Below are 25,983 nucleotides of genomic sequence, written 5' to 3'. Positions count from 1 at the left end.
TCCTGCCGTGTCTTTTTTCCATAGCAGTGCATTCCAATCCAAATGGAGCCTGAAGGATTTGTCCCTTATGTTTATTTAATGAAGTGAACCAGACTAATTCTCACAGCTGCTCCACAAAGGGATGTCCTAGGACAAGAGAATTCAGGTGCTCCTCAGTGCAAGGCTCTTAATACAGAGGGGTTACTCAGTTAGGTAACAGTTCCTGGTTGTCAGACTATTCCTATCTTCAAACCCTTGCATTTGCTAGATTTAGTGGTTTCTGGGTTTAATCTGGATGGGGGGAGGGGGCCAGGATTCTGGCATTCAAGGATAAGTTGGTTTCTTCAGGAAAATTACAGTTCTAGTAACAGTCATGCAGAAAATACCTTCATCTTCAGACACTGGTTTGACAAACTACATTAACCACACTCAGGGAAAAAAAGTTATCAGTGAGAAAGAGTTTGGATAGATAGGGTTTCTGTCTTTGCTGTAGCTCAGGATAATTAAACCAAGGGCCCCAGGTTAGGGCTGTGCCACAACAGCTAAGAGCAGTCTTCTGTAAGGATTAGGAGGGAAGAGGTCAAACACAGTCTGTCAGACACAGGCTGTGGAGGGAAACCACAGAAGGAAGCAAGACACATGAGACTGAGGCAAGCCTTCCATCACATGGGAATGGGTGGGGTGCATCTCATCCTCACTTCAGCATCTCTTCCCCATTTCAAGAGAATAAACAAAAATTCAACACTGAATATATTTAATGAGTTTGCTTCTGCAAAGAACACTACACTGTCCTTTTCCAAAATCCAAACCTCTCATTTTCACACAAATGCCAATTCTCTGTTAGATCAGTACAGGCAGCTGCTTTGAGTCTTTTAAATAGATTGTGTATGTCTTTCCACAACTGCCTTGTGCTGGAACTGGACCACTTCAAACAAAAGCTGCTTGAATAATCCCATGCTCTGCCCTTTTCCAAAGCTTTGGCTTGGTTTAAAAAGAACCTCTTGGGTATCATCACAGAACCTGCAAAATACCCAGAATCACTACTATCGAAGGATTTATTCACACCACTGAAACCTGAATGTACAAATTGTCATGTGCAGCACAAACATCTTGCTAACCTTTTGCAGCTCCTGAGACCACAGCAAGACCACAGAAATTGTTTGCACCAGCACATTTCCATGACCTGCATGTAGTGCAGCTGGGACAATACATGGCCCCAGTACTGTAAGCACAAACTTAAAAAAAAAAAATTAAAAATCCAGCCTTAAAAATGTAATTTTAAATTGTGGCTTTAGGTTGGGAAATGTCAACACCAGCCCATAGTGAAAGGCATTGTCTTTTTAAACTTAAAAAGCTGGAGCATACAGCAGTATGAAAAACACCCTGGTTTAGAAACAGAACTACCTGTGATTAAGAATCAACCAAAAATACTTCCATATTCCAGAGAAACCAAAGATCACTTATTCACAATCACCAGGATTACCATATAGTGCAAAGTTTAGGAATTAACCTCCTTCCCTCTGCTTACCCCTACATTCAAGCCCACTGCTGTTTCAAAAACCTATTAAGAAAACACCAGCTGGACTCAACTCCAAAGCCACAAGGTGAAACATCCATTACCTCCTTTTTGTGAGCTCTTCTCATTCAAGATGCCTTCCCTAATTTTTCATTTTATGTTTAAAGTACACAAATACAAAAAAAAAGTCAAGAACAGCAGAGTTTTAATGTTCTATTCAGGAAACACCAAAATTCATGACCTGTTAATGACTGTTTATTGGAAAACATAACTAAGTGTCATCTAAGATCACAAAAAGAGCAGAATTTTCAAAACTCAGCTATAGGCACCTCAAGTCCTGATACAAGTTTACATGAGTCTTTCTTCAAAAATTAGAGAATTCTACTAAATTTGTCTTAACATTCCATGCCACATCAACTGTATCACCCAAGCAGCTGAAGAAGTAGCTGTTATGAAGCAGTTTGGTAGTCTATCCACAGCTTAGACAAGTCCTGTCTATCAGTACTTAAATACTAACTAAGGAAAGAAACATCTTTAGGGAGTCCAAGGAGACAGCACTCCACAGATTCTATGTCTACCTCTGGTTTTAGGCACCCAACTGAATGTGATGCCACAGGCCAAGTCACACCCAAAAATAAATTTCAGAGAGGGAAAAGTGATGGGAAATGGCAGGAGAGAGATTGCTCGCCTGAAGTCTTAGAAGAAGGTTCAGCAAACTGGTACCAGGCCAAGACCTTACAACACTAATGCTTCTATTCAGCCATATTCAGCCTTGTATCCAGCTGGAAAACATACCAGCTGCAAGTTCACCTGGAATTCACTGGAGAAAGAGATGTGTAAGACACTTTACCAAGTGACAGCCTACTGATGATTTTCTTCCCCAGTCTAACTGCTTTGTTAAGATCTAGTAAAATTGCCAATTTCCCAGCTTGCTTTCTCATCCCATGTCAGTTAACAGAGATCCTCCTCTAATCTTCCTCTCTCATTTCCTTCTTGATCAGATGCTCAGTAGTTCCTTGGTTTAAAAAAACCTGCACTTCAGAGCATCTTCAAAGCACCATCAAGGTTTAGTTTTAACTCCATTTTGAGAACTGTTATTCCCATTTCAGAGCAGAAACTGGCTGTAAGGTTCAAAGTTGATTCATGGTACAAATGCTAAATACGTGCTTCAGTGTAAACCAGTATGGTTTGTTTGGAAAGAAGCACACATGAAGCAATCTGACTTAGCTGAAGAAGGACCAGAGAGTCAATGTCTCCACATCCCAGTGTGGATGTGCTTCATAACCTGATGTAGTTCACATCACTTTGGAATTGTACCAGGCATCCATGGTTCTGGTCATGCACATGATTTATTCCCAGGTGATGACACAGAGGGAAGACCAATGATTTATTAAATGCCAAACTTCCCTAAACTGACCATGCTATTTTAGATGATCTCTACCAGTTCAGGATTCCTTTTTTTTTTCCAGAGGAAACCAGCACAGCAATAATAATTTCTTGCTGTTGCCAGCAACCTGTACAGTTTCTTACATTGCATCTGAAACTGAAATCTCTTGAAGGACAACTGATGACACTTCGATCCCCCTCTCCCATCCTCCAAACCAACTGTCCCTTGGGATGAATGGCTATTTACTTTTTCTTTTGTAAGTGGGTTTTCTTATTTCAGTCTGGCATATTAAAACAGAAATAAGAGTAACTTTATAAAGTTTAAAAAGTTTTTTTAAAAGCCTGTAGTGGTGATGACCAGAGCTGCAGGCAAAACTCCCATCACTGTGTACCCTCTGGATCATGTACCAGTTTCAGGTTACAAGCAAGTCTCAAACACCCCAATTCCATTGGAAAATTTACAGAATAGGTCTGATAGGCCTCATGTGGCAAATCTGTCTCTGTTTGTGAACTTCAAAACTCACAAACCATCTGAAGTCTGTGAGGATGAAAATCACCATGGATCATGAACCTTACAGGACAAAGATGCATATTTTGTGATTAATGTGGTGGGATTTTGTGGACTTTGTTTAGCAACTGACCCTATTCCTTACACAAGGTTAACTGCTATAATCCCGGCAATCCCCACAAATTCAGAAGAGAGCAAGTCTCAGCTGTTGCCAATCCAGCTGTGACATATTCCATTAGTGTTGGTGAGAGTCTAGCCCCGCAGTCCACAGCAAAGCATGCAAAAAACGTCACAAAAAGAAATAAATTGTTTTAAGGAATATCAAAACCAAAGATAACTACAGAAGTATTACCAAATGATATTAAAAACAATACTCAAGGGTTTGGGGGTTATTTTCAAGTAATCTGGCTTGCACTTTACAACTTGTATAGCTCATAACCTGGAAACATTTGGGGTTTAAATGGTGCACTCTCAATTAAAACTTTTACAGAGATTACAGTCTGCAACAGCAACACCATATTCCAAGTACACCTCTACACACTGCACTAGCTGATATCTCAAACTACCTAGGCCTTCAATTTTTTATCCTGTAATTTTTTTTTTTCTTTTTGAAGCTTTGTGTTTTAAAACACATGCCACCATATGAAGTGTTAGAAAGTGAAGTACTCCTACTAAAACCTACTTTTCTGGCACTCTACGGATGGGGGGTTAGCTTCTTAGAAGATAAAATCAGAGAGGCAGTAAGACAACATTGTAGCAGTGTCCTTCAGGCCAAATTTTATGATCACTGTTTTTATTCTTTCAATGAATAAGTGCTTAGAATTCAAAATTAAAGGTGTACTGAATGTTTGCATTTCAGCTTCTCTCCTCTCCCCTTCTTTGGCTAGGGAGTCAAAGGGGATGTGAGTGGAACAGAAGAGGGAGTAAAACACCCTATGGCAAAAAAAAAAGATCCAATATTCAAGGTCTTTCCCTCTGATGTGCTCCCTTTGCAGAAAGGAAAAACACAGTGATTTCAGCCATGAACAGAATACTACAGCTTCGTAACCAGGTCAGCTGCTCACAGACACACCTTTTATCTTTATAGGCTTTTTATGTGGCACTTTACTGGAAAGAAATTATCAGTTAATTTCTGGTTACAAACATTCTGCATAAGCATGGGAGTCCTGAACCCATTCATAGCAGGAAGGAAACAGTTTTATGAGCTAAAATTTATGAGTCCAAGTGACAGGAACAATGAAGAAGCAGGTTATGCCAGTCCTTACGGGTCAGGAACAAACTCCTGAAGGCTTTCCAGTTTCCTACCCAGCAGCCCACTGCCTTTTCTCCTCAGTTAAGAGCAAGAACTAGAAACTTAAAAGGGCTACAGAGCTTAAATACCTTCTTAGTAATTCAGTGTCTTTGTTTACTTGTACAGCATGCACAAAAAGGGGAATAACAGCTTCCTTCAAACATCAGTTGAGCTGCCCTTCCTTTGAGAACAACACTAGAGATGATGCTTGTATTTCCCCACTTTCTTGAAAACAGTACAAGATTAACACCTCTGGAGGTTTTTCTGCAATCTCATGTCCTGTTTTAACCCAGATCACTGCTATGTCTTCAACTGGAAATGCCATGTGACAGCACACCCAGAACACAAATCCTGGATGTACACTTCCACATTCAGGACTGGGAAAGAAAAGAACATCAGCATGGGAAAGGAAGCTGTGCAAGGTATTGGAAAGCAAGTCTAAATCCCAGTGCAGCATTCAGTCCAATTGTTCGCTGTGGACAGTGCTTTTCTCCAGGGCCGTGGAAGGGAAGGAGCCTAAGCTTTTTAAGGCAGTCTGCATTCTGATCTCCTCTTGCCACAGGTCTCTGACAGACCCCTTTGACCTCAGCTTCATTCTTGCTCTCTCCTGCCCTGGGTTAGCTCCAGGGCTTGGTTGCTGCGCAGGTCTAAGGGGGCTGCGCAGCATAAAGCGCCTTTGGCAGCATTTCTGGCCCTGCTTCTTCATTTTTGTTCTGTTTTTAAAAGTTACTAATAGTTTATTTAAGAGGAGGAGGAAAGAAGAATGTACCCTACATGCCAGGGAAACTTTTTCTTCGGGATTCTCATAGTGGCTCTTTGCCTTAAAAGGGAATCTTTGCTTGGCCTCCGGATGCTCCGCTGTAAACAGTCGGTGCCAAGGCATGGCAGGCATGTTAAGGATGACAAGTGCCATAACATTATTTCATAATGCTGCTTCTCAACAGAGAGCCCAAAACATTCTGTAGGGCCACTGAGCTCCAGCTGGTGCTGCTGGCAAAGCGAGGAGAACATGGGGCACCTGCACCATGCCACGTCTGGTACATCAGGCCTTTCCATGTCCTTACCTACTGGTGAAGGGGCTGGAGCACAAGTCCTACAGGGGACAGCTGACTGAGCTGGGGTTGTGTGGCCAAAAGGAGTCTCAGCTTCCTTATCACTCCCTACAACTACCTGAAATAGGTTGCTAAAGAAAAGGTCTTTTCCCAGGTAACAATGGTTAGGACAAAGGGAAATGGCCATGAGGTACAGACTGTGAATTAGGAAAAATGTCTTCAACAAAAGAGTTATCAGGCCCTGGAGCAGGCTGCCCAGGGAACTGGTGCAGTCACCATCCCTGGAAGTATTTATGATGTGTGGATATGGTTTAAAGGCAGACTCGATGACCTCGAGGGTCTTTTCCAACCCAAACAACAATGATTCCAGAACAAAGTCGTGTTTGCCTACAGTGGTGTGTCAGAGGCACATGAACTGCCCTGCTGAGACACCCAGGGGTTCCTCTGCTGGTGGCCAGGGTCCCCCATCTTGTCTCCCCTGCAGCTCTGGGAAGAAGGGCTGCAGAGGCAAGGCCAGGCATGCCACAGCTCAGCTAATGCTACAAAAATGTGCAGAGTGCATTCTTGTGGTAAAACACACTGCACTGGAGTTCCCTTTCTTCCCTGGGCCTACCTGCCAGAACTCCTCCCCCAGACTGAACCAAGGTGTCCAGCTTGTGACTGCGTAGTCTTTGTCCTCTCCAGGTTCCCCTCCAGATAACACAACTGGGACACCAGGGAAGCCATGTCCAATGGGAAACAAACAGATTAATTATTTCTAGGAGCCAGCAATGTAATTTAAGAGAAACAATTCACTAGAAGAAACAAGATTACCCAAGCAATATGCAGTTGTTCTTCATTTTGAAATGTTCTCTTTTGCCTTGATGGCAAAAAGCCCTCACATATCCCAATCAGGAGGTGCCAGCATGAAGGCTCAGCAAGATTTTTACTTAGGCAACTTACTACAGTCCAGATTTATGATAATTTGTGGAATAGAAAATAAAAAGGACCAACCTTTCCTCTTTGCAACATCTCTACATGGAGCCAAATAAGGTCTGTGGTAACAGAGATTCAGTAGGTCATAGACTAAGTGTTGTAAGAATTAATTTACTCAATTCTTAGAACAAACCACACAGCAGAGCACTGAGTCAGAAGTAACCAAGTCCTGAGCCTGGGAATGACATGGAATGGTGGCTTTTGTTTGTTTTTGTTGTTTTTTAAGTCTCCAGTTGGCAAACTGTCAGAAAGGAAGCCAAAACTGAGCAAAGAGGGCAAACCCCAAATCCCTGCTTGAGACGGTGTCTCATAGTATATTCTCCCCTGCTTGCAATTCCTCCTCCCCTAGAATGGCACTCAGAGCAGATCCTGGTGTGGGGACAGGAGAGCCCATCCCATGCTGACTCTTTAGTACATCTCTGCCCAGACATTCATCAGCTGAAAATATGAGGCTGGAGCTCTGATCTGGGCTTTGTCTTGTTAACACACAGCTCATTTCAGTCCCCAGGCAAACACTCCAAACCCATCAGGCCCATACACAATACCAAGATAAGGATGCTCCTGTATCCTTGCCTCCCTTAGAGGAAAAATGCCATTAGCATTCAAGCAACACAAATGCTTCCTCATCATCCTCCACTGCTAAATATACTCCCATACTGCAGCTACATGGTAGGACCAGGATTCTTTTCACCACAGATATCTGCACATGTAAATGTTTACATCTCAGCTAGTTCTCCAAGGACCTTTGGAAACCAGCAGAGATAAATAGTTCTTTCTCTAAAGCAAAAAACATTGCAGAGATCTATAGCATACCTTACATTTCTCTAATTAAAACACACAGAGAAAGGAAAAAATTGGCTCTCAACAGTGCCAGTGAGCCTGGTTGTTTCATGTGCTGCAAAGGAAAGGCTGCCCACAGAGCCTTGAGAACAAGTGATTGGGACCAAGATTTGAAAGCAAGTTTTGGAGTGGCTTTTAACACCTTTTTTTTTTTCACTCCGAGGAAATCAAATACAGATCTGTCAGGGTTTGTTATATTCAGAACAGTATTTTTTGAACAGACAACTTGAAACTCTGGAGGCCAGAAATACTGCCTTCAGAAAACAAGTAAAAACAATGTAATTGACCAAAAAAAGAGTTTTATCTCTCTTTTAAGGTTTTTAAACTCTGCAAATTGAAAGAAAAAATTAATGTACTGAGTAAAACTTCAAGAAAAGTCTCAATTAACAAATCTATTCCTTGTGTCTTTTCTGACATGTCTATTAATTTAATCAGTGATTTATTATCCTCTAATCTCCTTCTGGAACACAGAGTTATTTTGACTTTTACGTCATTATTAAATTCAGGTTTTGGCAGCAACTGCTCCTCCTGGCTACTGTGATACAGCCCTGTTATCTCCAGATGAGCACATCCAGTACCCTGTGGCGCACCTCTGCGGAGAGGGAGTTCACCACCACAGCACACACATCACTGAAGGCACTGTTATGTCCCAACCCTGATGAAGTTTGTGGAGCTGGAAGACTGCAAAGCTACCTTTTTATTTCTAAACCAAGCAAATTTGATATGGAAACCTCATGGCCTCGTAAATGAGGGATTTCACAACATAGCTTGCACAGAGTTGCTTTTCAGGATGGAACTGTGCTTTAATTGCTGGGAATTACTTCACCATGGCAACCTGGCTTCAGCAATCAGACTTCTTGCTATATAGCCCAAGATATACAAATGCAGACAGCTTGTTCTGTTCAGAGAGTACCAGGCTGCAGACAAGTTTGTCTTTGTAAAAAATGGTTTAGTTTCCTCACTGCCTTCTTGCCTTGCAAGCTTTCTTTGTACAGCCAAAAATTATCTGACAATACAGACTGATTTTGTGCACCACTGTAGCCTAAAGAAAACTTGTAACAGCAAAACCACATTAGATATGCAGGTCAAGCTTACCCACATAATGTGTTTTGGAAGATGGGTGCATATAGTGTCTCATGTACTTGCAATGTGAAAATACAACTATTTAGGCACAAAGAGTGTCTTGCATCAGAAGGACAAGTTAGTTATTCCTGTTGTGAAGAGACCGGAAAGAAGTTCAGCACCTGCCTTCCTGCTACAGTTCCACCTTGAAAAACAACACCTATATCACACAGCAGGCAGGACTTCAACAGCTGAAACCTTCACATAAACTTTGTCTGCCTTACATCTAAAAAAATGTGGTTTAATGAGACAGAAACGTGCTAGGGCACACCACAACTGAGAGTGCACACGGAAACACAGGTAACAACAGAGCTACTTCAAACATCTCACCTTTCTTTGCAGGAGCTTCAGTACACAGTATAAACTCAAATACACAGCATGGGGAAAAACAATCTAAATTGTTTTCACTATTCATAAGCAATTTTGCATGCCTGCACCTGTCATCTCACTTTTAAAGCATGTATACTAGCAAACATATGTGCATCTTACTGCACTGAGACACAGCTGGGGGGAATTCAATCACCTACCAATCATTAGTTATTGAGCAGGTTGGGCAAAGAAATATCAATGTGCAGAAGCAGCCACACCTAAAATTTTCATCCTCTGTATCAAGCTCCACAAACTAATTTCTTATACTTTAAATTAACCACAGCATTGTAATTAGGAAGGCTATTTTCTCACTAGAAAATATTACGGGTCAAGGTCACGCCTCAATGGCAGAGATCAAAAATTATTTTTCCCCCCTTTTGTTAATATTTTGCCTTTAATTTAAGCCAAAGTCAGGTAAATCCTATCTCTTCTGGCATGCCTTAGACCACACCCTGGGAGGAGAAACAGGGCCTTTCAGTTTTAGCATGAGCTATCTTGTTAAACTTAAAAATTGAAGTCTGTAGAAGGCATAATTGTGTGTCTCCTCACAAGATCAGAAATAAAAGGAATCAAAGCATTATCATAACTAAGTAACTTTCACTGACAAATGATATGTACAAACTTTCACAAGTGTAACCATGCAGTTAATTTTTAAAGATTTTTGACAGAATGATGCAATGCTCTGTTCAGTTTTGTCAACAATAGCACACAGCTGTTTCAGAATTTCTTAGAAAACGGCACATTGAAGCTTTTCTGTACAATAGAGGAAGGAAAAAAAAAAATCTATTTAAAATAAAAGCGATGGATTCATAGGTCAATGTAAAGAACATCTGAATGACTGGAAAAATAGTAGGGTGGGTAATAGTTTAATTACTGGTACAGTTAGATCACTGTTAATTAGCTAGTGAGACAGCAGTGATTCCCAACCCTAATTTATTACTTTTCCAAATACACCACAGGAGACTGAAAAGCACATAGAAACACCTTTACAGACATACTGATCCACAAGCAACCAGGAAAAAACCCATAGATATACCCAAAGTTGCACTGTTACCTCCAAGAACCTGCTAAAATACAAATTCCATCTTTTTTAATTAAATGCTGAAAGAACAACCAAGAAATTGGTTAAGGAAAACTAGCAATTTTCAAAAACTAAAACCAGATGCACAGTTGTGTACTGCAGTTGTTTCATTCCCTTGGCTGCATGTGCAAATGACAAAAAGGATCTTTAACTGTTCATGTGGGATTTGCAACTGATCAGTTCATAGAAGCTGAGACCAACACCTGAGACATTCCCCAAAACACAGTGTGAAGCCACACTTCTGCCTCAGCTTTTGCAAACCAGTGTCATCCCTCAAAGCAAAGGATGGTTATGTGTAGATTTAAAAATTGACTGATTTGAATGATATACCTAGACATGAAAAAACCTTTCTATGATGCAAAGCAACAGAAAAATAACTATTTCAGTCGAGAGAGAGAATACAGCTTCCCCTGTCCCACACAGAATGTGGTCTCGAGAGCTAAGCTTTATTTTTTCCCTGCATAGTTCTAAAGAAATTTATCAGTCACATCAAAACTGGGGACTCTGTAAAAGAAGGAATCAGCAAAGCCCTTCTATCAGAATTTTCCTCTTCCCTGTTATGCTAAATGCATCCTGCTGACAGCCAGCACCTTCCCTGTAAGGCTTTGGTGTTCTGTGCCTACCTAGGATGCGTGGACACATTGGACTGAAGAGCAGATCTGGGTGTCTGGGTGTGAGTGGAGCCACCAAGGTGCACCTTGTGTCACTCCACCTTTGTGTGAAGTTACATAAACCACAAATGAAGAGACTCAAGCCTTCTTTCTTCAGTAACTCCACATACTCAGATGGTGTGCCAGGACTACTTTTTCTAGATAGTAAGCTAAGAATTTTAATATTTTGCCACTACCTGCCCTTCTGAGGGCAGCTGCACTCACTGCTGATTTTTCCTTTTTCAAAAATAAAAGGAATCACACAGATGTCCACAATGTTCCTTTCACCTGGGGAGCATCTGCTACCACGCATTCCTGCTGTCTGAGCAAAAGCACTTCTAAACTTATTTCCATACCAGACAGAAAAGAACTTGAAAAATTAACAGAGCAGAATTTTCTGACAAGCTCAAGCAACCTGGCTTCAGTGCTAATGGGCACACTTCACTCAAAGAAATAGGTTTTTTCTCTGGAAATCTGGAAGAAGAGGTTAATCCATACATCCAATCCCCTTTTCTTTCCAGAGACTAGATGCCAGCAGCCCTTAAAAGAAATGCAGCATCTCTTCTCTGACAGCAATTTGCTGAAGTTTTAGTTAAGATTCTCTTGAACATCACAGCACCATGGATTAAGAAAATAATTTAAAAATTCCCCTCAACAAAGTAACATTTGAACAAACTCAGTTTTGGTGTAGTCACAGAGAGATTTATGATAGAGAAACAGATATATTTTGTCTCAGCCATCTTAGAGACAGAACAACTGAAAGGACATCACATTCCTAACACCACACCTCTTCTAAAAAATCAAAAACAGCAAGAGAAAAGATCTTTTTCTTCTCCTAAAAACCTACCTGGTAAAGGTCTTGGAGTGCCCTGATGCTTGAGATCCCAGACAACAGTAGACAGAAATTGTGTGAAATAGATAACTTTCCCATAAAGAACAGCACCAGAAACACGGGCTATTGCAACATAGGAAACAAAGGGCCAAAACCAGGAACTGTAGTCAACTCCCAGAAGGATGGATGTAGCACACTCATACTTTGCTCATATATAAATGGAATAATCTTCCAGACTGAAATAAGCAGCTAAAATCTGGAACAAATCCTATATGCATACCAAGAAAACAAGATAAAAGAAGGGTGAATAATTTCACAAGTCTGAGAATATAGTTAAATCTATTCTTTGTAAAGTGTCCAGGAGGCATCTTCAGTAAAAGAAGAAGCATACTTTTGCCTCTAAACAAGAGGAAAATGCTATTAAACCTTGGCCAGGAGCCCTTTCTGTATGAGCTCTGGAGACATCTCAGAGGGTTGTTTCAACACCGAGAATTTTAGCAGCTCTCTCCCTCTGGCTATCGCTTCACAGGATGTGGAACACGTAACCAAAACACAACTCCATGCTGTAAATACCTCTGAAGAAAGACACCAAGTTCTTTATTAAGTTAATACACAGTGCATAGTTCGCTGATGTTCACATATGCCCCAGGGTCAGGACACTCCTGCAGCAAACACAAGTGAGCCGACAGAGGACTATCCCAAAGAAACAGAGTTCCTGGTGTGCTGACCTACCTGTGAGGCACAGCATCTTTCCAAAGCACAGCTCAGAGTCCTGAGCACCAGCAAGAGCCCCAGTCATGGCATGGCTTTGCCAGAGGTATCTGACAGCTCGCCATGGGGCTGAACATCGAGCAGAGCACTCACTACAAGTTCTGGGTCTACAACCAGAAGAGACTTTGCTACCTGAGTATGCTGGGAACAGCCGCCTCTCCAGCAGGTACATCCCAGTCAGATGAGTCCACCAGGCTGGCAATGCCACCCAGGCCTGTCTCCTATCACCAGGTCTGTCCTTGAGGACAGGACATTTGTGTCAAAGAGCAATTTCCACAACCACATCCATGCTCCCACTATACAGAAGAGCCACCAGAGTCCCTCCTGCCTGGTCAGCCCTTGCCAAAGCACAAGACGTTACTGCCCCATAGTCTGAGCAGCTTAGAGTCCAAAAGGCCATCACTGAATGAGGAATCAGCTCCTGTCACAGAAATATTCAGCAGGACACAACATGACAACTAGTGATGTCAGTTGCCCTGAACCATAAACATTTTGAACTATTTTGGTACAATGGAAAGTTGTGGGAGGGAGAAAGAAAAAGAACAGGATAAAAATAGCCAGTGTGGCTCTGAAGAGCATTTTGCCTACAAGCCCCTTTCTCTGCATACCATCCTCCCTCCCTTCTCTTCTGCCTGTCCCAGGCTTTTGCATTAATCAGATTAGCTAGTGTTAAACAAGGCTCTTCTAATTACTTCCTAATGCTGTGAACTGGACTAAATTATTGAAAAATGTTTCTGCCTAAATTAGAATAAAACAGGATTGATTTTCTAAACATCTGCTTTAGTCCTGCTGATACATGCAAGTATCACAGACAACAGCTGTCTTCAGCCACGGGAGCCCAGGAGGCAGAGGAGAAGCTCCTCTGCTCCTACCCATCCTACCGTCCCTCCCGGTTCATGAACACAAGTCAACCTTGCATGATCACCTAAAAAACAGAATACAATGTCAGAACCAACCTGGTTTCTTCCTCAACTTGCTATGAATTGAGAAATAGAGAAGGAATTTAAGTTTTCAAAACTGTTAAGTCCTGTCTATAAAAATACATAGCAGCATCCAGAATGCCAACTCAAACTTGCTAATTTATCAAACGAAACAATCATTATCACCTACCACTGAAGACAAATAACCACAGCCTTGAAAAGCGCTTACCCTAAAAAGACTGGGGTTGGTTGCTTTATTTTTAGTTGGTATCCAAACCAATGTCTGTACAATGCTGTAAAAAGGGAGGCTCTTACGAGAAAGGGGAGGTTTAACTTATCTATTTCCACACTCATCCCGGACAATGTGAATATATAAACCAGACTGTAATTTATTGAAAGACACTACACAGCAACATCACAACTCTGTAGCCAGCATAATTCCTCTTTCCTACCACTGTATCCCTGATGAATAGCCAGCTATGCCAGAGAGACTCAGTTTCACTGAAGACTTAAAAGGAAACACAGACTAGGAAGCTGCATAGTGAACAGCCTCTGAAAATCTCCCAAGTGTCACAGCACAGCAAACACACTCGAGCATCTGCATCAGGACTCAGGCACTGGCACAGACACTGAACATTCTGTCCTGAAATCAGCAGTGTGTGGCTCTGAAAAACGCTTATGACTGGCTTTGTTATCTGCTGGGACCAAAGAAGGGAGAGATCCCAGGAGTCTTCCTTCCACTTGTGCTGCTTGAGGCCAGTAAAATGCAGACCTCTGCAAGGAAGCTGACAGGAATCCACGGTGTCACAAGAAACTCGGACAATTAATTAAATATTGCTAGAATGCTATAGAATAATATTCCAAGTTTGGACATGATACTCTTTGCCCTTTCCCTGTCCACGTCTCTCAAGGACCACCAACTCAAAGAAATCAAAATAACAAAAACCAGAAAAACTGCTTCCATTTTAGATTTTTCTTCCTCTCTAATCATGGGCTAAATAATAGCACAATTCATTACAAAAAAGGGGGGAAAAGACATTAACATATTTCAAAACACATGAAGTGAAATGAAACTAAACAACTCTAATTAAACACCATGTCAAGAAACTTCTCAGTTATGCTGTGACTAATTTAAAGGGGAGATGACACTTTTCTACTGCTGTCTCAATTTTTTTTTAAATCATTACAAGTGCACAGCCTTGCTCCCATCCTTCAAGTGTTAAACACAGTTTACTAACCAATATGATGAAAGATACAAGCATCTCCAGAGTTCTTCATAGCTGAATCACTAATAATTTAAAAGAGCAATAAACCTAACTATGGCTTTCATAAAACATTAATTAGAAAGACTGAGAACACATCTGTTGCTTTTGTTACATTCCCCCCCCCCCCACCCTTTCTGGTTCAGCTGTCTTTCCCCCACGCTCTCTTAAACTCTTCTCAGGTTCTCAGGACTGCTCTTCTCATTGAAGTCTTTCTGCTTCCTCACACCTCCCTCCTGTTTCCTCATATACTGATTCCTCCTCTGGCAGCTGTCACTTCGGACGTGTGGCACACACAGTACCCCAGCAGGCAGGAGGAGCTGGACCTACTGATGAAACTAATGAAAACAACTTGCACGTTAAAAGCTTCGAGTGTGTTAGTTGTAACTACTCAAACTCAATGTAAATAACACAACAAATCTGCTACACAGGAAATCAAACTGATTAAGTATTGCACAAGAACAACTGAGCTTTTTAATTCACAAGCAGGAGAGAGACGAGAATGGAGGCAGTTTAGAGTGAACACAGGCTTTCTATCCCTTGTCCATTGTGAATTTCTGCAATTCCTTGGCAGGCTGTGGAAGGCTGGGAGGAAACTGTGATCATGATAGTTCCCAATTAGGCCTGAGAAAAGGGCCTAAAATGCAGTGGGGGCTGCTCATAACACCAGGCTGTGCACAAGCAAGATATCCTTTGATCTCATCACCAAGCCACTGGTGATGGCCTGACCAAAAGAAGAAAAATTACTCCATACAGAGTTTAGCATTGCTTAGACTGCAGAAAACTCAAGCAAGAGTTTCAGGTGGTCAAGCTTAGAAGTGGTATTTGATGCCTTTATTTTGAAAGAGATGACAAGATCCCAAGTAACTTGAGATACATCTCATTTAACTTCTTATGACTACAATTTAAATATTACCATGAGAGGTGGTCACTCTGCTGGCGTGGCATTGCACCCCTGCAATCAACCACATAACATTTAAGGTCCCTGTTCTTTTCTACCAATAAGGCAGACGAAGCTCAGCTGTGGGTGCCTCTGTTCAGAGAAATCCCATCCCAGCTGTCACCAACAAGCCACCATTTTTGGCCTAAATGAGGTCCCATGTGGTTCCTTCTTCCACCATCACTGACTGGGCTCACACCTTCTGAAGCACTAATATCCCATTTCTGCAAAAAACTTGAAACTTGAAACCATGGAAACTTGACTGGATGTAGTATTTACCTGGCTCCTCACCGGTGCCTGTGCTTTCACACTTCACAGAATAGGATGAGTTTATGTTCTACAGAACAAAGCAAGATGATGTAACACGCATAAGGTCAGATAAGGCATCTGAAGCAAATTCAGTAAATAAGAGAACCAGTCTGGCATCTAAAGAAAGGTTTTGTGACTTCACATTTCTCTCTAACCACGAGCAAAAGGAGAAAACCAAAACAAAAAGATGCATTAAAAGAACACTCAACTACAAAACAGTAATCACTCCCATCTAGTAACAGCTCAAGAAAATAAAAGTTATGTTACTAATTTGTAAGTCCAAAACATTTCATGTATGAGAATGATGTTTTCCTGCTTTCGTAAGTTTTACAGTATCTAAATACTATATATAGCGCATCGAAAATAAATCTCAGAAGAAAAGCAAAATTATGCACAACTTCTGCACATACTCCAGTAATAGAAAAAAGGTTGAGGTTAATGTTCCATTTTTTTACAAGTGTGTGCTGAACAAATTAAAAATATACGTTTCACTGCTAAATCACAGGAACTTACCTATACTTTGAAATAAACTGCCATCGATGCTTAACAAAAGGTTTGGCAATTCCTCCCTACAGAGGCACCCATCTATTTACATCTGGGAGTGCTGCCAATAGAACAGCTACCAAAAACTTCAAAAGCCTCACATCATGAATAGCAAGTCGCTGGCCAAAGGATTTTATGATATGACCAGCTGTGTAACACCATATTGAATTATAGACACACTGCCCCCAAAAAATGCAAAGAAGGGACATTAAACTTGTTAAAAAGCTGAAAGAGAAACCTCAATTCTTTAAACTAATGCTTTCTACGGGAAAGAATTTTTAACAGGGGAAAAAAAAAAACCAACCATCTGCACTACAGGACTTTTTAAAGAGCAAATCTAAGCAGCTGTTCCCACCAAGGCTGCTTCAAGCGAACTCCTCTAGCTGAAGTCGCAGGCAGAGCTCAGCCGCTTTGTGATCAGAACATTCTGCTTTAATAAATGGCTCCCTTAAACTCGCTTGGGGAGAGACATGAGTCAACAGAGGAAGAGAGGGATAATGTTTCTGTTGACAAACATTTAACAATTGGCAACAGACAGCAGAAAAGGGGGACGAACGAAAGCTTGCCAAATAAAGTTATACCGGAGGAACAAGGCTCCTTTTTGGAGCAGCACTGCAACTCTCCACAGAACCCAGAAATATATCTGAACACAACCCAAAAAAAAAACAAAAACAAAAACCAAAAAACAAAACAAAAAAAAATCCCCAAAAAACCTGCAGTTGCTGAAGAACGAGGCTCCTAATCCTAATATTTGTGGCGACATTTTCCCTGCCAACCAGAACGGGTCAGAACTCCTCCGAATCAAATTACTGCACATCCTTTGCCAAAGGGTCTGGTTTTGGTCTAAGTAGTCATCCACGTCTCAGCGTTCACACAAGCCCTTCTGAGCTGCATGAGCAATTTTTCCCCCTCATCTTACAACACTTCTGTGGAAAAGTTGCCAAAGCATATGTAGCATCTTGGTCAGACTCCTTATTCAGGCAAGCCAGGACCTTCGCTGTCTGATTACGTCCTGGAAACTCAGTTCTCATGAAAGAGCAAACAAAACCCGACTGCCGTATTATGAGCGAACAAATGTTCCTCTCCAAGCGCTTGCTGCCGTTCCAACTTCCAGCCTCCCCGATCGCTACACAAGCTCCAGAAGGAGCCAAAAGCAGCCTCCCTCCCTCCTTCCCGCAGCGACGAGCGGGGTTCAGGAGCGCCCGTGGCCGGAGTTTCCAGCCGAGCTCCAGCTCGGTGCTCTCCCGGGATGCGCCAGCCGCCCTGCCCGCCCGGCGCCACGGCCACCGCCGGACCCGTCCTTACCGCAGCACTTTGCCCACCGCCTGCAGGACCATCTTGCAGCTTAATCCGGGCTTGGCACTTTGGGCGAGCACGGGTCGTTCACCGGGGAGGCTGCAGTGATCCCCCACCATGGTACGGCGGTGCGGAGCGCAGCTGAGCTGACCGGCGGTCGCGGCTCGCTCGGCCCGGGCTCCCCGCCGCTGTCCCGGCCGCCCGCCCCCGCCGGCCCGGCCCGGCCCCGCCAATGGCGCTAGGGGCGGGCGGTGCCGCGGTTCCTCCGCCCGCCCCGCCCGGCCCAGCCCCGAACCGGCCCGAACGGGGCCCGGCACCGCCCCTGGGCGCTGCGGCCGAACGGGAGCGCGGCCCGGTCGCGTTACGCAACCGGAGAGCGCGGCTGCTCAGGGCCATCACCCACTATACAATCCTGTGCCCCGTTTTTTGGCAGCCGGCGAATAAGCAAGGCAAAGTAGGACGGTGCCTGACGGAGCAGGACACGGGGCAAGGCCCTGCTTTGCTGTCTGGACTGCGGGCCCCGTCCGTAATGGGGCCAGGCTGGACTCCCGGTGAGGAACGGGAATAATTATGTCTTTTGTGAGCAAGGCTTTCTGCTCTCAGTACTACTCTGTATGACACGCAAGGGCATGGGCGACCAGAGCTACAGCCAGTCTTACCTAGTGCATGGCAGCCCAGCAATGACATCAAGACCTTTATCGGAGACGCTAAACAGAGGAAGGTGAAGACGGAGGCTATAAACAGCAAGAGAGGACTTGCCCTTGTGACCAGAGTTAAGAGCAAGCACTTAGGTATTGGTCCTCAGTGAACCCCAAAGACCCGGTCCATTGTGACCCACCTTCAGTTTTGCCTGGATAAACCACTTGGCCATGTGTTTTCCTAACAGACCTTTGAAAGGTGCTGCCATGTCCAGCTCCTTAGCCATGGTACATAAACACCAGTCCACACCCCTTTTGGACAGGCAGTACCGACATGTATGCGTAGCATTTAGAGCCAGATCACAACAAAAAATGTGACAGGTGTGGCATGATGGGACCTAGACCAGAAAATCTTGAGGACATTACTTATTCTGACACACTGAAACCTGGCCCATGACATCTCAGAAAACAGTGGGCTTGCCGTTTTATGTACACCTGCAAGGCTGGCTGCAATTGTAAGGGGCAATTCCTCATACAGGGTATAGCCAAGTGTTCCAGTCTGTGTACTGAACAGGTATCTGCCCCTGTAAACAGAAGGCCAATAGGCTTGTTGAATTCAGCTTAGCACAAGCAGCGTCACTGCTGCTGCCACCAACCCAGCATCACCTGGTCAGAGCAGGCGGGAGAGTGTGGCTGCTCTTTGCACAAACCCTAGAAACCACAGCCCCGTGATGCAACCTGAAGGAAAAATGTGCTGCTGCTCAGACCTAAAGCATCTACCCAGGCAGGGGTGTTTGTCAGCTATGTACTTTTAGTTGCATGTCCAAGTTAGGCCTCCCCACCCTTGTGAAGCAGGCAGTATTTTGATTCCCACTATACAAGCAATCCACTTAAGATGGAGTTTTAATGACTTCACTGATAGCACACAGGAAGCCTGCAGCTGAAACCAGTTCACTTTTCCATGCCGAATCTTGGCGCTTCATACAGGAGATAGTCCAACCCCTGAAAAATCTGATGCTCTGTCAACCCTTTTCCCAAGTAAGAGCTACTTGTGACAGTAACATTACAAAGCAGGAGTCGTGGCAAATGGGGGAAGGGCACCTGCCCTCGCTTTGTCCACCAGTGAAATCTGCAGAGAGATTCATTTGTTAAAGAACCACCTTAAAAACAACAAGCCTGTGATATAAAGCAGCTTAAGTTTTATTAAAAGTGTGTCTATCCAAAGTAAATTGAAGAAAAAATCCAGGGGTAAAACCAAAATAAATACAGCTCTGTGGGATTACAGTTGTATTAGGAAAGTTTGCCTCTCCATGACTCCAGCTGCAGAACAGTCACTCTTCAGAGATGGAGGTTCAGTCATCTCATGCAGGTTAGGAACTGATCTTCTTCTGGTATAACCACAATATTGATTGAAACACAACTTTCAAACCTGGTCGCTTTTTAATTTGATGCAAATAAATGGCCTATTTCTCTCTTCTGCTAGCTTCCACATCAACCCAGCATTTTCCTTTCCCTTTCCTCAACCATATGTCTTTGTGGTACCCTATCCAGTCTTTTCCTCACCTATCAGTTTTCCTCTGTTCAAGCAGTATACTTCCTCTGTTTTGATCAACTGCATGATACAGTTTACTTGTAATACAGATTTTATGTAAGTTGTGGGAAAACACAGCATCTCTAAGTCAATTTTAAATGCTTAAAAATAATAAAAATCACATTATCATAGGAAGCACAACTTAGCACACTTTATATGGCACCAACATAAATAATTTAAACAACGTGTGCAGTACAGATTCTTACAACTTTGACAAGATTTAGAACACACATGCAGACAAAAATGGGTTTATTTGAGAGCTGCTTCATCCAGAAAGAAGAGTACTCCATCTGCATGGAGTGTTATTTGAACACAGCTGCTGGTCTGATCTCCACCTATGCATATTCTGAAGGATGCATATCTACACTTCCTTAAGGGTGTGTCTACACCCATTTGAAATCCTGCCTATTTACATTCGGCAGAAGCCTCTTTTTCACTTGCTCCCCTCAACATTCTCGGCATGTAACAAGTGTTGTATCCGACTTTAGCCCGAGTGTGCTTCAGCACCTGTGAACTGCTTCCAGCAAGAGTCTTACCCATCAGACAGGCAGCGTTGTGTATTGAAATCATTACTAAACGTTAACAGAAATACCTGTGAATGGACCTACAAACAGCTTCACCGCTTGTATTAGATCTACAGACACATCAGAGAAAACAGGGACATCACCAGAGGCACAGAGAAAGGGCAGAGCAGGGCATTGGGAAGAGGGGAGCTCAATTTCTCCTCAATACACATGACTACATGTGCTAGCAGCACACTGATGGAAGGCTTTCTACACTGATCCCAACTACCAAGCCAAGGAATTATAAATTTTATGAATACTGCTTTGTATTTATAATGTTGTTACAAGCAGCAGTTAACCATTATATACTTATTTGCCCCTTTTGCCATTCCATAAAAAGTACATGTAAAGCAGCCACCACAGGGATGTATACTGGTGGTTGGAGGTTGGCAAAGAAAGGGAGTTGTATTCAACCCAGACAAACAATGTCAAGGGAGAAAAAACAAAAAAGAAAGGTACAATTCAGCATTTATATGCATAGAAATGAAGCCTTGTAACATCAGACTGTAAAAACCTGTTTTAAATTAAGCTTATTGTGTGTCCCTGCCTGACATATAACATTTCAATTTTGCAAGCTCATTAGCCCTTTTGTTTGACTCCAGTTTGCCCTGATACCACCTAGCCATGTACCCTTTTCAGTTACCTCACAGGGTGCTCCCAGGTGTCTAGAACCATTGGAAATCGGCAGTGAGAACATTTTATCCTTTAGTTTGCCTCTAAGCTGTATTTATACTTCGATTACACTTGCTCTCCATTTTGTCATCCTCACACAGCAGCAGATGGCACGAGCAGCTCTGTTCAGTATCAGCACTACAGGGCACAGATTTGGGACAGAAGACAGCCTGAAGACAAGTTGTCTCAGTCTCAAAAAGCAGTTTGGAGTGGTCAGAGTGAAGGGGGGAAATAGATTTTAAAGTAATGTGTCCAGCTTCACTCTTGAGATAATAGCAGGAGCAATAGGTCTTCCTGGCCACACGGAGTTTTGTGACACAAGCCTTATCAAAGTGGCCCACACACAGTGCAGAAAGTTTGTACATAAAAGACTGAGCTTAAAAGCAGCACATCTGTAAGCAAAGAGGTGCTACATTTGCTGCTTTACTGAAAACTCTGAAAATAATGACAAGCCAGTGTCTATCCTGCAATCGTCTTTGGCTTCATCAATACTATGGGGTGTTTCTTCTACAACAGGCAGAGAGCAAAAAAAAATGGTACACAATATTCTCACCTCTTCCATGACACGAGAAACAAAATCACCTGCAGCAAGAAAAGCAAATTAGCTCCATGTATCAGTAAAGCTCCATTGGGAACTAAAAAAAATTATATTAAGGCTTTTTGGAAAGAATGCACAAAATGAGAAGAACCAAGGGTTCATCAAATACCACTTAATAAAAAAAAAAAAAAAGAAAAAAGAAAAAAGAACAAAGAAAAAGAAAGAGTGCTGTTGTATGTACAGAACAGAAAAATCGTGATCTCAAAGGTATTGTATTTCTGACAAGTGTGTAGGTGCATCTATTTTTCTAAAATCCCAAATGTCAAGTTAAACCAGGTTCAGCAAGTGTGTATGGATGAGAGATGAAGAACATGAATGTGTTGAAGGAAGCAGCAATAAGAGCAGCTCAACAAGAGACACTCAACTCTACCAGCACTGAACTAATACCTGAGCACTATTAATAAAGGATGGGATGATCAGACTCCACATGGAGAATCTGAAATAGAGACCAGAGTTCATTTTTATCACCTGCACTTCAGCAAGTCTTCCCGAGTCAGCCCACCTAAAATGACTGAAGCCCTCTGAAAACACACATTGAAAAGACTCTTGTTTCCTGTGCAGCTGTTCAGGCAAGTTTGTGGCAAGTAGATTCTGAGTCAAAGACCTGCCATAGAGTTGGAGCAAAACATGAGATTCATTTAGTTTGTAGAAACCCTGAAGACACAGCACTATATATAAAAATAATTTCTCTTATTAAAAGTTATTCTGAATCTCAGGCAAGTTCTAATGTTACTTCATTCTGCTTAAAGCTTCCCCTGCTTTCAACTGCAAAGGTTTTCTGCTTTATGTAATAAGTTGTACACCATCCTATGGCACCCTATTTCAATGAAGATGAAACAGTCCCCATACAGTACTTTTCCTACAGAGTTCATTCCAGCAGAGTAAACACCACCATGGCACAGCCTCAGGAGGCAGAGGGTTCCCTCTTTCCCATTTGCAAAACAATATATTTGGCACTACTATATACAGGAACAATAAACTGGAAAATATTTGCAAATAAAGAGCTCAAATTCATTACCCTCATAAACTGTTTTCCATAGAGACAAAGTGTGCTTAGCAAAACCCGAGTAATAGCTCCAGGTGACACTGGGGCTGGCCCTGACATGCAACATCTGTCTAAGTGAGGGTGAAATTCCTTTTTTTCTTTTGGTGAGGAAAAGGGTGAAAAGAAAATAACTGAAGGTGTGCTGGTGAAGCTAACGCATTTATCATTTTGAGTGCTCAAAAATGTATTTCAACATATACATCTCACCAACTAAGTCAAAGGAAGAAGCCTTATTAAGCAGAGTACCTGCTGATGGGCTGCACAGTGCTTGCAGCATACTGTAAGGACTGAGATGCTGAATTTCAATGCACTGCAGCTGCTGTTAGTTCCTTCCCAGAGATAATACAAGTGACAATTTCATCTTATATTTTACCATTCTTTTTTTTTTCTTGCTCTAATTTTAAAGTTTAGCTAGGCTGCACTTCATGGAAGCATTAATGCAATATACATTTGATATAGAAAAGCTAAAATGAAAGACTCCTGTTCTTTTCCTCCCCGCAAACACACTGGACCTCAAGCTTCATACAAAGAGGTAAAACTTCTACAACTTGGCTAAGAAGTTCTCCCCAGGGATTGTTTAACATATTCAGAACTACTTTTTACATACATACAGAACTCTCCCTGTTAGTTTTACAACACAACTACTGTTTCTACAGACTTGGGTAAATATGGCATGGAAAATAAAATCCTAATTGCAAACTGGCACAAAACTGTAGGCTAAGGAGTCAAGGGTGTAATCAGCACAGGAAAGGAAGGTATCTGTGGCAGCCCTGTTATTGGTCAGGACTATCTATGCTTGGGTGGGAAAGACACAGAAAGAAAAAGGGGAGATGCTGGGAGTGAACTTGCAGAGTTTTCCCAGACAGATGGAGAGACACTAAGGAAATAAAAGTTTCCCTCCTTTTTGGTGCTAAGAATGGCTTCATTTCAATACAGTAAATGATTTTATCTGGTTATGTCACATTTAGATGACAGCACAAGGAAAGCCCAATTCATGAAATAAGCATGAAATTTATTCTATGAGATTTTTCTCCAGGCATGCATTACAAAATACAACACACAGAGCTTACATTATGTAATGAGAAACTATTTGTTGCAATTCTTGGCATTTACAGAGTAACTCCTTAGCTACTACTTCTGAAGAGCAGGACCACAAAATCCAGGCGTCACAAAATTAACTTGGTTCACGCCCAGACCAGTGCACATTTGCATTCCACACTCAACAAAGAGATGCTTCATCCAAGCTAATTTGATTTCCTAATACTGCTTAGGCCCAGCACAGATTAGAGCAACAGGAGGCGAGCACAGATTTAGCCATGTAAACAATGTCATAAAGTTCCTAACCTCTAACCTGAAATAGTTCAAATTTATTATCCTGATGAAGAACTTTCCAGCAGGCGTTCAGCAAATGCGTAAACATGAGCAGGGTTTGCACTGGGGCAGCTCAGCCCAGAGGAGGGGCTGAGTAAAACCAGCCCCAGGGCAGTAAAACCTGTTTGGTCGGCGTGTGCTGGAGATGGACACTGGGATTCACACACACACACACACACATACAGTAAGGCTTTGGCACAGCTCAAGTTACACTGTAAGGCTTCCAAACAGTTGTGGAAGTAAAAGCGTGAAGATTTTGCCTTTGAGGAATCTTCAAACCTCACATACTGCTAAGTATTTCAAGCCATTTGAAAAAATATTAACAATTCTTATTCAGATTGTCAAATGAGAGATTTGCAAATTTACTGTGGAAAAAAACTGAAGTTTTATTCCTGTCACTTGGCTATAGTAAAAATCCTGTACACAAGACCCCATAACACCCTCACAGCAGAATCTTGGCTGTGCCTGCAAGAGTTCTGCTGCAGGTGGGACATAAATACTTATGTAGCTAGGGCCACACAAGACTGCATAGCATGAGTAGCCTGCTTGGTGTTTTCCCAAAACTTCTTACATAAATACATCCAGTTGTCATGCTCTGTTTTTCTGAAGAAGAAAATTTCTTCAGAGCTATTCCCTTACCCATTTGATTTGAATACTTTGATGGCATAGAACTTCCATCATTTTACAGAACCCAACATGATCATATGGTCTTGAGACCAACCCTCTCCTACAAATTTGGGACAGATTTAGACAAAGAGTGGCCGAAAAATACAATATAAGGTTAAGGCTACTGTACATGATTTTTTGAGGCTCTGCATGAATGTATTCTGGAAGTGCACTGGCCTAGTTTAATGAGGAGCTGGTAGAATAAGAAAAGCTTGCGTACACAGGATTGTTGGGTTGTATCATGTTCATTGTTTCTAACATTTCTTCAAAAGCAGTCTAAGCCACTGAGGGAAATCATGGCAGTAGTAAAAAAAAAAAGGCAAAAATAAAAAACCAACCAAAACACCTAAAAGAGGAAGATTTATGGAAAACATCACTTTACACAAAGATAATACAAAACAAAAGTACTTAAATTATCTCAAACCATCACAAGTTTTCATTTTAGGCTCAGAATATTTGAGAGCTTTTTTTTTTAAAAAAAAAACAAAAAAACCACCTCCTGGGTCTACTTATAACAGAATTGCCTTTCAAACTTCAGCTAGATTATCACTCTACATGACACAAGTATTCTTATGACTGTGACAGGCTTGCACTGCTGAAACACCATAAAATAAAGGAAATTAGCCCAACTCTCATCTGATCAAGGAAGAAGTTACAACGTACAGTGGTGTTTAAGCCAATCGTGGAGAAAGACACAAGTTTAAAAATAACACTATTGAGCACACATCTGTCATTGAGTAATACTGCTGTATAGTAGGCTTTTCAGATGCTGTCTTGCTTAAAATCTCCATTTCACCTAGAATTTCTTTTATGGCGACATTTACACCTTTCCCCCCATCGTCCATAAGAACACTTGAATGGATGTTTATTTACTAGGAAACAGAAGTACTAGCTGACAGAACAGCTTTGCTGTTCTGGTAGGACAAGATTACCATTTGTCATGTTTTAGTAATGCAGTAAGAAAATTAGCCTTGCCTGCTCTCAGACAAAAAAAAAAAAGTCACACTTAAGGTACTGGACAGAAACTGAAGCAAGGATACTCCTTACAGAATGAGTGCCTGCTGAGACTATTCTGTATGAACTTTGCTGAATAAATCTCTTCCCCAGTTCCACAGCCAAAACCAAAGAAATTACTAAAATCGACATTTTGCAATTCTTGCTTTGCATACTTTTCCTAAACTACTTTCTTTCAGAACT

The 25,983-nt window shown here is 42.1% G+C and overlaps 1 protein-coding gene across 3 annotated transcripts in view; it reads right to left on the bottom strand.

Annotated features, from left to right (window-relative positions):
• The window catches only part of MOB2 (MOB kinase activator 2), a 108,235-nt gene that overhangs the window by 13,139 nt on the left and 69,113 nt on the right, over positions 1–25,983 (bottom strand). Inside the window, exon 1 of one of the 3 annotated variants that reach the window (XM_062495232.1) lies at positions 17,652–17,761. The exons of the other annotated variants lie outside the window; for them this stretch is intronic. Within the exon in view, the coding sequence (XP_062351216.1) occupies positions 17,652–17,761 (110 nt within the window). Of the gene's footprint in view, positions 1–17,651; positions 17,762–25,983 lie in introns of those variants that run through there. 3 annotated transcript variants of the gene reach the window in all.

The sequence above is a fragment of the Cinclus cinclus genome, chromosome 6, assembly GCF_963662255.1.
Source record: "Cinclus cinclus chromosome 6, bCinCin1.1, whole genome shotgun sequence".
Classification (NCBI taxonomy): Eukaryota; Metazoa; Chordata; class Aves; order Passeriformes; family Cinclidae; genus Cinclus; species Cinclus cinclus.
Note: the sequence above shows the minus strand (reverse complement) of the source record. Positions and strands in the feature narration are given on the sequence as shown.